This window comes from Mauremys mutica, chromosome 11 (assembly GCF_020497125.1).
Source record: "Mauremys mutica isolate MM-2020 ecotype Southern chromosome 11, ASM2049712v1, whole genome shotgun sequence".
NCBI lineage: Eukaryota > Metazoa > Chordata > Testudines > Geoemydidae > Mauremys > Mauremys mutica.
The window spans coordinates 24,107,110-24,121,727 of NC_059082.1; the positions used below are offsets into that span (position 1 = coordinate 24,107,110).

The 14,618-nt window shown below is 39.5% G+C and overlaps 1 protein-coding gene across 2 annotated transcripts in view; it reads left to right on the plus strand.

Annotated features, from left to right (window-relative positions):
• The window catches only part of UNC13C (unc-13 homolog C), a 408,349-nt gene that overhangs the window by 182,090 nt on the left and 211,641 nt on the right, over window positions 1–14,618 (plus strand). For both annotated transcript variants that reach the window (XM_044979553.1, XM_044979552.1), the window contains 3 exons: window positions 5,768–5,918; window positions 12,871–12,939; window positions 13,855–13,944. In XM_044979553.1, coding sequence (XP_044835488.1) covers window positions 5,768–5,918; window positions 12,871–12,939; window positions 13,855–13,944 — 310 coding nt within the window. The remainder of the gene's footprint in view (window positions 1–5,767; window positions 5,919–12,870; window positions 12,940–13,854; window positions 13,945–14,618) is intronic.

The window sequence follows — 14,618 nt, forward strand, 5'->3', positions numbered from 1 at the left end:
TGTCCATGTATTGTTAAATGAACAGCCATTTTACAGTGAGAGTAACATTTTCATTATAATAAAAATATAATGATTCCTAAGTCTTGAACTCCTTATTGCAATTTCTTCCTTTTTAACATTGGTGAATGAATATATTACTCTTGAAAATGAAGAACTAAAGGAACTGATTTAAACCAAGCTTCCTGGTATGGACCTTCAACATCATAGGCATTTCTTGAGCAGGCACCACCATTTATATTAAATATTTAAGTGCCAAATTGTGGCCTGACTTTTTTGATATTCCCTTAATCCCCTGCCAGTGTTACCTACATTGTGGGTAACAGTGTGGAAAGGGAAGCAGGCCCCTCAGAGCCACAATGACCCCCTTCTGTGCAGGTGGGCTGAACATGGTGGAGATGGGACAGAGCCTTCACACTACCCCCAATGCACTGGCCAGAATAACTATGCCAAAGAACTGCACTGAACCTACTTCTGGTGCAATTTACTCCCTCCTTGGGGAGCCAGGAGAGAGAGTGTGATTGAGTCACAATCTCTAGCCCAGGCTGCTCCAGGGAGTGCAGTGACGCCTAGCCCTTTCTCAGGGCTGGTCAGATAGTCTCAATCTAACCTAGAGTGGGTCTTTTGTTGTGGAAAAATGGGATGCAGAATGAGATAATAAATGTCATTTTCATTTGTGACCCTAAGGCTAGAAGTTAATTAGAAGTGAGCGAAGAAAATTCAAAAACGTTGAAAATGGAGGTTTTCAGATTTATTTTTAATTGCTCAATTTCTCTCACAAAAGTGAAATTTTATTGTTAGCCCATTTTCTCTCAAAAATCTGCCTATTTCCAACTGCATATGCAAAATTTAAAAGAAAAAAAAAGTTTTTTCAGATCAATGTCACTTCCCATCAAAATCATGAGAAATTTCTCATTTACCCTGTTACTGATGTGAAACTAGCAATTTGACAAAAATGTTAATTGTGCAACAGCTTGAAACAAAACTATGAAAAGGTTCATATGTAAAATAGTTGGATTTGTTTGTACAGCTCTACCTTGAAGCAAGGTCTCTAGAAACGAAAGGCGAGTGCAGTAACTCATTCAGGATACCTGCTACGCCCCCACTGTCAATCATATTGTAGTATCCCAGGTAATTAAACCAAAGAATGACATTGGGGAAAATTCTGCTCCTTGAGCAAATGTAGGCTCTCTCCAATGTCAGGGAGAGTCAAAAATGCACCTCCAAGGATAGATTTTTTTTAATTATTGCATTTGTTTTTGAAAGATGCTGATGGCTCTATACTGTTGGAATATTGAAAGATTTTTTATTAAGATGAACAGCCACTTATTTTTAATGTCCTGGATCATATGCAAAACATGCATTCCTATTCCCATTTTTTATATTTTATAATTGCTCTCTTTTTTTCTGTCTTGGTATATAAGAAAACTACCTTAGTTATGATAAAGAGCACTGGAGCCCTTGTCAGTTCAGCAACTGATAAACTCAGAATATTCCTGTCTAGAAAAAACCGTCTAGCAAAAATTCCTTGCACTAGCAAAATGTTTGTTCAGTAGAACAATAGATGGAGAAAGACAAACTGATGTATGCAGTGCTTGTGCCTAATGTATTGCTGATATTGTTCAAAGACCTGCTGCACTTTATTTTTTAACACACATTTATTTGTATTTGTATTTTTTGAAAAGCGAGGACAAATCTTTAAGAAGTTTGTCTTTGTGTAAATACCATTGCCGTAGTGTTGTTAAGGTTAGTGCCAGACTGTAATACCTACAGCATTAAAATTAAAGTCCATAAGGTAACCTGCTAAGGAACTACCAGTAGTTACATTTGCACAATGACATTTTTAGAACACTTTCCAGGATTAGTTTCATGAACTACTTTAGTTGGTGCATGTGTTCCATTTCCTCCTTTTTCACTGCTTAAACCCATTTTCATTCTTTTGGACTCCTAATACCAAGTAACTACCATACTGCTGAGTAAACAGCGTTGGAGTTTTTTAGCCTACTTGTATGAGTATTACATTTCTCAGCTAGTCATACAAAAATAGTGTAAATATCGCATACCAAATACTTGAGCTCAGGCCTTAGGGAGGTTATGATCAATATGTTGATGACCAGTTTAATTCAGGTTTCAAGTGTTACACCAGATTTTTAAAGGTATAGCATCAGCCCCAGGGGGATGCACCAACTGTTCCAGCCCCACAGCCTGGCTAATGGTTGGGAGTGAGGGATGGATTCATCCCTGCAACCAGTGCTCACTAACCCTGCATGGTGCCTGAATCCTCTGTGTTCTTAGCTATTAAGAATTGTGCAACATATTTTAAAATAACAAAAACTAAATAGAAGGTATTTTTGAAGACTTTTGTGGCTGCACAAATTAATGACTTGTTTATTTCTTGGAAGTCGTGATTTTAAAACAAAACTATAAGGTTACTTGTCTTGAGTTAGTTGCTATAGGGAGTTAGAAAATTGCAGTATAATAACTTTTTCCAGCCAACTGCATTTTAATTACAAGGGTCAGCTGATTACATCTTTTGTGTTATATTCTTTTAGAAAAAAACCTAAAATGTTTTAAACTAAAATAAAGACAAGACACATGGTTGGAGTATTTACTGGTGGTTGGAGCATTTGAGAATACACTGGAATCTATTCTGACTCCTTTTGTGATGATCTTGCTCTGAGATCAATGTGATACAAGTCATTGATTCAAGCTCAAATGTCTGTAGCACTGACTAATGTCCTTCCTGACTGGTTAAGGCTAGTGGGGAAGAGCTGTGTCTGGAGGTGCATGGGGTGTGGTGTTCTGTCCCATCTAGTGGCACTGAAACCACTTAGAGAGATTAATGAGTTTGCTCGACAGCCTTAGCTAACAGCCAGTTGGCTTTTAGCTCATGTTGTAGATGCTCATGCACTAAGCTCCACAGGTCTCAGGTTCGATCCTGTCCCCCGATGACCAAGGTCTGTCAGTGTTACGCATGGTGTCCATTTTAGGGCATCTCAGGAGTTATGTAAAAAAGATCCAGTATTAGAGATCAGATATACTTAAGTCTGACTCCTGATTCTGGATTCCTGACTCTTGATGCCTGAGACTTGTAATATGGAGGTAGCAAAAGATGGTAATGGGAACAGTCTCCTCATCCAAGTGTCTGCCTTGTTGGTGCTGCAGGTGTCTATCTTCTCTTATTCCCTGATGTGTTCATGAAGCAGATAGTGATTGGTACAGGTTTAAACTGATGTATCACCAGCATGCCTCTGCCTCACCACTGAGGTCTTCCTCACAGCAGTTTGGCAGGCATTTTTGCTTTAATTATTAATAATAATTTATATAGTGTTTGCAAAGAATTTACAAAGGGCCAATCCCTGAGGTGTGAGTTTTCCTGGGTAAAAACTGAGTAACACCAGTGCCACACCAAGCATTCAGTAATCATGCCTCAGGCCCACAAAAATCATGAGATTAGCTTAAAAATAATGAAAATTTAAAAATACTCAATTTTGTGTTTTTTATATTTGCCGCCTGGTTTTTGAGCCCTTTGAGTTCATGTTTTTGAGCTTTTCTCAACAGCCACAAGGGCTAGAAAGTTAGCTTCTCTTAATGAAAGCTAAGATTGTCATGTAATCACATCACTCCAGAAGCTGGGCTCCAAGAAAAACACCTTGCGTTGAGAGATTGGCAATCAACTCAAAAGAGTTTTTGGCAACATGACGGCACCCTTGTAAGCACCTCCCTGAAGGCCATTTGCTTTCTCCTCCACCCTTCTCTGTCCCCCCTGGATCCTTCAATCACAGGTACTCTATCCTCCTCCTGAACCCCTCGTATAGTCTCCTAATTGCCCTCCATGCCACAGGCTCCCTGCGTCTCATCCTCTGAACACACCATGCCAGGGGCACCATTGTGTCCCCAGTGAGGGAACCTCTCCTCCATCACAGAGAGAACTTATTTTCCTTCCCTCCAGAAGGAAGGTGGGACAGCTGTGTGTCTTCTCTCTTTCTCCTCCTCCCCCACCAAACATGATTCAGGATATGGCGGGGCGGCTTGTTGGGAGGAAGGAAGAAAAGGAAGCTCTCCTCTAGGCTCTTCTTGTTCCCCTTGCTGGCTGAGCATGGAGGTGTTGAGTGGAGTTTTTATTTCTGAGAGCTGTTCTCTCACAGCAGGGGGGTTGAGGGATGGCTGCCCACTGCAGCTGACAGCAGCACTTTTGGCTTTGGTGCTGAGGACCTCTCCACACCAGTCTGAGAGCTAGGAAGGAAGCGGGAGGCAAGAGAGCCCTATTTTCCTCTCTTAGCATCCCCCTCTGAAATTATACCTATGCCTGGAAATAGTAGCTTTTAAGACAGGGAGAGGTGGTGCGTGGCTGACATGAAGAGACAGACTGTTCCAAGAGATCATAGGAATCTGTGTTTTTGAAGGCATGATGCCAGAAATGGTACCGTGGATCCTGACAGTCATTTTTCTCTCTCCAGCAGGGGGTTTGAGCGGCTGCGGCTTTTGGGACCGATCAGGACATGATCAGTCACAAGCAGATGGAGGGAGCAGTTCAGAGAAGGGATTGGGAGCACCACAGGTGGTGAATAGGAAAGTCGGAAGATATAAAAGCAGTGATGTAGGCTGTGTGAAATTAAGTGGGGAGTTGTGGGAATGTAGAGGGATTTAATATGTTTTATAGACAAGAATCCAGTGACAGGATTAAAGTGGGGGAGGAGATATGTACAAGCAGTGTAAGTGGAAGATGACATTAGCAATGGCATGAGTTAGGATATTTGGCTTAAGTTCACCTATACAAAATTAAACATTCAGTGCTTGTATTACATTCTTTTTTTTTGTACAATCTACAGTATTTTCTATTTTTCAGTCTTTTTCTTTTTTTTCTTCATTCAAATAAAACAGAAAAAGTGTGTACCAACAATAACATCAACTTTGTTTTAAATTCAGAAGTGTTAATATTGAACTCTCATCCTTTTTTACCTAGTGTAATAATACATCTTTATGACTTATACTATGTTTTTTTTAAATGTTCTGTGACCTTACAGCTGACATTGTGTTCTCATTAGTTTATCAGTAGTTAGAATTACATAGGACAACTACATATAATTAGATGAAACAGAATGATTAGCAATCGATAATGATTCTAGAAGAACACCATTTATTCTGGGTTTTGCACTCTCACCTCAGTGGAAGTCAGATATTCAGTATTTTATTGCCTGGTGCACTACCAATATTGATGCTCTTTGGTTTCTTTTGAGTGTAAAGCAAGATGGAAAGATTTCTAGTGTCAATGACTTTTGGAAGTCCCACTTCTTGGTAATACATAGCCTAAAAAATAAGCCTCAATAATACTTTAGAAAAAAATCATCCTCTTTATACCTACCACCCAAACTCTTCCAACCTGAAACTAACCTGGCTGGTGCAGACCCATTGTAGCCTTCTGTGATAACAAATTTTATATTTAATAAACATTTTTATTTTAATACAGTCAAATATAATACTGTATATAATCACATTTTATTTTGGAATTGATACAACAAGTTAACATTTCTAGTTGTATTCAGTTTTGAATCACCAGTGTACAACCCATAGCAGTAGTATAGATCAGAGCTAAATTCTGATCTCATGTATGCCACTGTAAGTCCCAAGAGCCACCATTTGGAGTCGATGATGTTACTTGGAATTAACACCAGTGGAAATGAAAGCAGAAGCTGGCCAGAGAAGAGTTGGGATGTATCTGCATAGCATACTTCTAATATTTTAATAGTAATCTCTGTTTGAATTTTAGGCACTTTTCATGTCTGTCTTCTAAATACATGTGTTCTGGAGTTCCAGCAGTGATGAGTACCTTGCTGGCCAACATAAATGCTTTTTATGCTCACACTACTGCTACAACTAATGTGTCTGCCTCAGATCGTTTTGCTGCTACCAACTTTGGTGTAAGTATAATTTCTTTATCCTGGCAATATGATAGAATTCCCAGTATCTACTTCCTAAGAGTTGATGTAGGGATGATAATATTGTCCCTATGCCATTAGGGATGATGATATTTTCAAAAGTGTCTGAGGCTATCTACACTTGGAGCTAGGGTTGTGATTCCCAGCTCATGTAAACATATTCACGCTAGCTGTCATTGGGCTAGCATGCTAAAAATAATGATGTAGCCACAGTAGCATGGGCAGCAGTGAGTAGCAGCATGGACTAGCTGCCCCAAGCACATACTCATAGGATCCAGGTGCGTTTGTACTTGAGCAGCTAATCTGTGCCACTACTTATTGCTGTCTGTGCTACCTTGGCTACATTACACTTTTCAGTGCTCCAGCTCAATAAAAGCTAGTGCGATTATATCTGCACAACCCTAGCTCCAAGCGTAGCAGTACCCTTAGTTACTTCTGAAAAAGAGGCTTAGATGCTTTTGAAAATTTTGCTCTGGGTCTCTTTGATAAGTTAACATTAGCATACTGCATACTTTGGTCACATCTTTTTTTAAACTCTTAAATACATAAAGATTGGCATGCACATTATTTGTGACATTTTCAATGAAATTCACATCAGAAGAATTTTGTTTTGATTCAAAGTAGATGCTTACAAACTCATCACAACTCTATATTAAATCAATAGACCAGTACTTCAGATGGGATATTGGCTTCAGTGGATGTACTTGAACCCAATGGATCTGGCCCTAAATCATCAGACTAGAACCTTCAGGGCCATTAGCATAAGAATATTTGTAGTGACTGTCTTTAAAAATATGTATTTTTTGCAATTTTGCATAAGTCAGTAATAGAGAAACATTATAATGAAGATTCAGCATCTTTTCGGATGAGAGTGTTACCCTCATTAGTGGAAACACCAACTAAGATTTTCCCCTCTAACTCGTTACAGGAATAATTCTACATATATAATAGGAACTCAGTGTAGTCATCTTTCCTTTGTCTCCATCATTAGGGAAAGTGTTTGCAATAAATCTTTCATCTAAGAAACTAAAAATTATACCTACCGTTTCAGGTTCAGTACAGAACTCTCTTTCTGAGTGCTTCTCTTTTGTAGAAGTACATGGCATCATGACATGACTATTAGAAAACACAAATGATCAAAGTGTGCCAATCCTGTATAGGGAAAGTGAAGTTAAACATGATATTTCTGTTTGGTATCATTGGAATGGCTCTTAAAGTTAGACTCCTGGTAGAATGATTTAAATAGGTTCATACACTATACAAGACAAGAAAGATGGCTTATCAAGGGTCATTTTCAGTTGTTGAAAACTCAGTATGGAACTAGAGTGTGCTGCGTACTAAGGGCGAGATCATGAGATGATGTAATACCTACTCTCAGGAAGTGGCAAAGCAGCCCAGGAGGGAGATCATGACTCTCCTGTTCCCTAGCACCTTCAGGGAGGGAGTAAACTGTGCTGTGTCAATACCTAGCATAGTGTGTACTGCCCAGTGCTTTGGTGGTAATAGAACTAAAGATCTGCTCATTTCTCCAATCTCCTCTTCCCTTCCCCTAGCTACACTGGGGAGGTTGGGGAAGGAAGGGAGAGTTGCAGCTCTGGGGAGCCTGCTCCCACTCCCACAGAGCTACTCATGATGTGGGTAGCCAGAGAATGGGCACAAACACAATTTGACCCTGAATAATTAATTTATTAATTCATCATTTATTTTTTTTTAGTTTGCATTGCTATTATTTGTATGTTAGCCATTTTTAAGGAACAATCCTCTGATTCATTACCAAATGAAAACACACACCAATGATTTCTAAAATATTATTTATTAACATCTATTTTAATACATTTGGGATTTAATCAAATATCAAACACAATTAATATTAATGAAGTACAAATTGCAGCTGCATGAAGCACTGTCTAGCGATTAATTGTGTGATTAAAAGAATTAATTGTGATTAATCATGCGATAAATTGCACTGTTAAACTAAGTGTAATGAAAATATTTCCACTTCTGTATGATTTTCAAGTTATCATCAAATAATAAAATTTGTTGTTGTTTTTTTTTTACAACAGAGGACACAATTTTCAGACTATGGCCAAGAATAATTTCATCTGTGCCTGAAGCAAATTTTTTGTAAAGAAAATTAATTCTGAGACAGTATGCAGTAAATCAAATTTAGATTCATAACTGTATTATGTACAGCATTATTACATATTTTCTCCATGAAGGGCCTTGCATGCTTAAATCCATAACTGAAACTAAGTATTTGTGGATGAAATGCAAACCAGCACCTTTATGAAGTAGAACTAGTATCTGTCAAACTCATTTGTATAGTAATCTTGTGGAAGAATGATTTTGCTTACCGTTGCTGAGCCATTCCAACAGCCTGATACTGCAAGTGTTTACCACTGTGAGTGGTTGATTATTAACCCCCATGTCCTACTGGGATAGTACTTACTAACATCAAGACATTTTCTAGCGCCCTTTGGCAACTTACTCAGATCATCTTATAATTGTATTTTAAATCATATTTTCAAAAAAATAATTATCTTAATTGTTGCATCCTTTAAATAAATATTGAACAAATATTGTATTACATTTCCATTCATTGTTGTTTTAAAATATGTTGATGTAAGTGGAGCTATTTGTGATAGCAGGCATTGCAGCCAATAATAAAGGTTTGTAGGATCAGATCCCCAGTTTGGTGGCAGCGTCTCCCAGGACTGGGATTCAAACTCAATACACCTCAGTTTCCCCCTCTATAAAAGGGTAATAGTGATACCTGTTGTTGTGAAGATCTGTAAGATTTATCAGGGCTGCCCAGAGGATTCCGGGGGCCTGGGGTCTTCGGCGGCAGGGGGCCCCCGCTTCAGCAGTAATTCGGCGGCGGGGGGCCCTTTCCGTTCCGGGACTCGCCGCCGAAGTGCCCCGAAGACCCGCGCAGGGGCCCCCCGCCGCCGAAGTGGGACCCACCGCCGAAGTGCAGCCGGGTCTTCGATGGTAATTCAGCGGCAGGGGGCCCCTGCCGCAGGTCTTCAGGACACTTCGGCAGCAGGTCCCGGAACGGAAGGGCCCCCCACAATCGAATTACCGCCGAAGACCCGGCTGCATTTCGGCGGCGGGTCCCACTTCGGCGGTAATTCGCCGGCGGGGGGGGTCCTTCCGCCCCGGAGCGGAAGGACCCCCCGCCGGCGAAGACCGGGAGCAGAAGAAGCTCCGGGGGCCCGGGCCCCGCAAGAGTTTTCCGGGCCCCCCAGAGCGAGTGAAGGACCCCGCTCCAGGGGCCCCGAAAAACTCTCATGGGGGCCCCGGCGGGACCCGGGGCCTGGGGAAATTGCCCCTCTTGCCCCCCCCCCGGGCAGCCCTGAGATTTATAGATGAAAAGTACTATCTTACTATACATTCCTACTATTATTTAATGACTATGTTACCAAATATTCTAGCGATGAAACTTAGATGTGTTTATTCAGGTTCTAATTTTAAAAGTACATTGATGGTTTGTTATTAGGGCTGTCTAGCAATTAAAAACATAATTGTGATTAATTATGTGATTAAAAGAATTAATTGTGATTAATTGCACTGTTCAACAATAATAGAATACCATTCATTTAAATAGTTTAGGATGATTTCCACATTTTCAAATATATTTATTTCAATTATAACAGAAAATACAAATTGTACAGTGCTCACTTTATATTTATTTTTTATTACAAATATTTGCACTACAAAAAACAAAAGAAATTGTATTTTTTAATTCACCTAATACAAGTACCATAGTGCCATTTCTTTATAACGAAAGTTGAACTTACAAATGTAGAATTATGTACAAACATAGCTGCACTCAAAAACAAAGCAATCCAAAACTTTAGAGCCTACAAGTCCACTCAGTCTGACTTCTCTTTCAGCCAATCACTAAGACAAAAAGTTTGCTTACATTTGCAGGAGATAATGCTACCTGCTTCTCGTTCACAATATCACCTGAAAGTGAGAACAGGTGTTTGCATGGCATTGTTGTAGCCGGCATTGCAAGATATTTACAAGCCTGTAAAGATTCATAAGTCCCTTCATGCTTCAACCACCATTCCAGAGGACATGTGTCCATGCTGATGATGGGTTCTGCTCAATAACAATCCAAAGCAGTGCAGATGGACACATGTTCATTTTCATCTGAGTCAAATGCCACCAGCAGAACGTTGATTTTCTTGTTTGGTGGTTTGGGTTCTGTAGTTTCAGCATTGGAGTGTTGCTCTTTTAAGACTTCTAAAAGCATGCTCTACAACTCCTCCCTCTCAGATTTTGGAAGGCACTTCAGATTCTTAAACCTTGGGTCAAGTGCTGTAGCTATCTTTAGAAATTTCCCATTGGTACCTTCTTTGCGTTTTGTCAAATCTGCAGTGAAAGTGTTCTTAAAACAAACAATATGTGCTGCGTTCAGTCACAGATTTAATTAATGCAGTATTTTTTAAATGAGCATCATCAGCATGAAAGCATGTCCTCTGGAATGGTGGCCGAAGTATGAAGGGGCCTATGAATATTTAGCATATCTGGCACATAGATACCTTGCAATGCTGGCTACAAAAGTCCTTTGCGAATGCCTGTTCTCACTTTCTGGTGACGTAAATAAAAAGTGGGTAGCATTATCTCCTGTAAATGTAAACAAACTTGATATTCTATTGTTTAACAGTGCAAATAAAACTGCAATTAATCGTGATTAATTTTTTTGAGTTAATTGCATAAATTAACTGCTATTAATCAACAGTCCTATTTGTTATTAAATCATTCTGGCTCTTATACTTTTGTTGAAATGGCACTCTACTGTTTCAACAAAACCCTGTATCAGATGTTTTATGTTTGATCCAGGTTTTGAAATGTAAAGTTTTGCTGTTTATTTCACCCTGGATTTTCTCTTCTTTATTTCCATTTTGCTAGTGATCAGAACATTTTTTTTTTATCCTCAGCTTGGAGGGGCAGATTAAGTCCTCTCTCTGATGTTAATGCCAATTTACCTTTGACGCAAATACCAATCCAATTCGTAGTTCAACAGATGGGTATAAAGACAGTATTAAAACATCCCTAATAGAGGTTCTGGGCTCTGTTTTCAAACAATTGACTTATAGGCAAAATATAAGATTATTTTTCTCATTTATGAAGCCCTCTGGGTCAGGATGCATGATAGTGGATAGCTGCACACCATTCATCAAAAAGAACATCCCAAATTCAAGTCCTCAAGCCTACATCTGGGATGGATTTGCCTGAGTATTTCAGTGGAGATTTATAACATGGCAAAAACATCCCCTTGTGTTGACCACTTAATAGAACTGTGCCAGATCAAAGGCTTTACGTGTAGGTTAGTACTCCCCTGACATATGATAGAGAGCATGCAAGTTATACCGTGGTCACATCATTGCATAATTCAGAAGTGTGATAGAGGTCAGAACATATGTTTATGGGTATTGGATCTTGCTACTTCCAGTGTTCTGTATCCTTTGCATATTCTGATGGTGTAACTGCATGTTTCTTTGCAATTGGATAAGGAGTATAAGTGTTTCAATACAAAGCATGAAAGGCATACAACTCTTATTAACATTACTGGGACTCACACAGCTCAGTTGTGTGCATTGTACTAAAATTTTATCCTTGGACCTTTATATGCCAAAATCACAAGTCAATCTTCATTTTCAAAGGGAAAAGCTATTGCTCAGATAGGTTTCACAAGGCCACCATCTCTAATGGGTCATTGTCTGGGTACACCGCAAGGACAGGAGACACTTGTTATGGATTTTAATCAGGCTGCAACTTTATTCTATAGATGTCTGGGACTACCCGGCAGATAAAGTGTACAGTGCAGGCAAATCCATATTTATTTACATCAATTCTCCGGAGAATCCACCAGCTCCCCTTTGTTTCCATCCAGGTCCCCCAGCGAGGGGCGGCTCCAGGCACCAGCACGCCAAGCGCGTGCTTGGGGCGGCAAGCCACTGGGGGCGTTCTGCCAGTCACCGTGAGGGCGGCAGGCAGGTTGCCTTCGGCAGCTTGCCTGCAGAGGGTCCGCTGGTCCTGCAGCTTCGACGGACCTCCCACAGGCGCCTGCGGAGGGTCCACCGAAGCCGTGGGACCAGCGGACCCTCCGCAGGCAAGCCGCCGAAGGCAGCCTGCCTGCCGTGCTTGGGGCGGCAAAATGCCTAGAGCCGCCCCTGCCCCCAGCCGACCTATGGCTTGGACCTTACCATCCACCATCCTCGTAAGAGGGTTAAAGTGGGCTATGAGAACAGGGGGCGCTGGCTCCCTGCCGTACCAATCATAGGAGTTCCCAACTCTCTCCCGCATTCTGTATTTTTACCTCTTGCTAAAAATCCCCTGTGCAAAAAAATAATGTGCCCTACAGTTTTAAAAGGTCAAGCAGAGTTTTGTAAGGAGCTGAATACGGAAACAGAACAAGCTGATCTTTTCTGACAAGCCACACGCCCATCACTGAAAACCTTGGAACTTTAATTTGAATTGATACTGTTGTTGTTCAGAGTCTTCTGACAATATTTTTTCAGTTTCCCCAGGTATTTTTGTTTTAGTTATTTGCTTAACAAAGCATCAATTATTAAGATAAAGGAAAGCAGTTTAGGGGAAAGGCTGCTGTGCTTCACTAATGCATTTTAAGGCTGCATGATGGTGAATGAATGCCAGAAATTTGTGCTATATTAGATGAATCATGAAAGATGGCAGAAGGCATAATACACTTACTGTTTCTGATATACTTATTGTTATGTCAGACCAATGCTTTTATACAAATAAATTGAAAACTGCACACTTTCCAGACAGATCCAGAATGGAAGGCAGCAGATTGTATGCTTTGTGATAAATGTGTAGGCTGTAGATTTACACACACAACTGCAGAAACTTGGCACCCCAATGTGTTTCATGTGCAAATGTTCATGTCTTCTTTGTACAGAGGGAAAAGTTCATAAAACTGCTGGATCAATTGCACAATTCACTGAGGATTGACCTATCTAAATACAGGGTATGTACAACAGATCCTACCGAGGGACCAAATCATACATTGTGTAGTATAAATATATCAGTGCACTTTATCGGCTTATACCAGTTTTAGACATTAATATCTAGTCTGACATGAAGTTTGAAAGAATAAAGGTGCTCACACTGTATCACCAATCCTTGGATTAGAATTCAAATTTTAGGACGTCAGTGTTTTAATAAAACCATATTTTCTGTTTCTTCTTGAGATTAAGAGCTAAGAAAAGAGGGTCATTGTGTGATATTACAACTGGTGGGGCAGTTTTTTAGAGTTTAGAAAATCAAAAGTTTCATTCAGCATAAGTGTCTGTCTGTGGGTTCCTTCGGTGTTGAAGAATGATATCCACTTCCTATCAGACTATAAGGATGGTTGACTAGTCCTTTGATGGTATGAGGCCATTAAATGACCACCAAAAATGTTTCCTGGCTATCAGTCTGCCTGCTAATCTAGGGAACTCTTAGTATTTCACATAAATTCCAATTAATTATGCTTATTATGAAACTACTAACTTTATTTCTGGAACTCATTTATACATGATGGAGAGCAAATAAAAGGGTTTCCTTTAAATCATGAACAGTGTTTCTTTAACCTTCTCATTGCAGTATTTTCTATGAGATTTTTAGAATTGACAATGCAATATTTTAAAACGTACATATTGTTATCACAGGCCCTAAGAGTTCCAAAAATGGTCAGTTTGGGCCTAACTCTGCTCCCATTGATGTCACTAGGCATTTAACCATTGACTTCAATGGGGTGTAGATGAACCAACACCAAGCGCAGCTGATAATCCCACCCACTGTGTTTATCACGTTCTTTGTTTTCCTGAAAGTTTTTTTTTCTTAACGTTTTAAGGGTCTCGTCCTTAACCTTATACTTATTTCCTTTTCCCTGATTAACTAGGATAATTTTCCTGCCAGCAATTCTGAAAGGCTTCAAGACCTGAAATCAACAGTAGACCTGCTAACCAGCATTACTTTTTTTCGAATGAAGGTACCACATTTTATCTCTGTTACTGGCATCAAAGAAACATGGTGCACATTTATTTTCTAGGAAAGCCACACTGTATTTGGTGCTCTTGATCACTACTATCAAACCTCAATGATTAGGTTGTGCTCTTGATATCTTAGTTTGACGAATCCTGCACTGAGACTCGATTTAAGATACAGAACATCACTGGTTATAGTCTCTAAATATATGTCAGCTGCTTTAGTTTTAAATTAAATCCCTAAGCTTTCTGAAGATCTAGCTAAATGGAAATCTTATACTGAAAGAATGCAAAAGGGAGAGAATGCGGAAGTGCTACTAACTATCTTTATCTTTCTCTGGTTTAACTGAAAGATATTATTGAACTGTAACTCCTAAGAATGTACAGTAGAACCTCAGAGTTACAAACACGAATGGAGGTTGTTCGTAACTCTGAACAAAATGTTATGGTTGTTCTTTCAAAAGATTACAACTGAACATTGACTTAATACAGCTTTGAAACTTTACTGTGCAGAAGAAAAACACTGCCTTTAATAATCTTAATTAAATGAAACAAGCACAGAAACAGTGTCCTTACCTTGTCAAATCTTTTTTTAAACTTTCTCTTTATTTTTAGTAGTTTATATTTAACACAGTACTGTATTGTACACTGTTTGTTCGTTTTGTTTATTTTGTCTCTG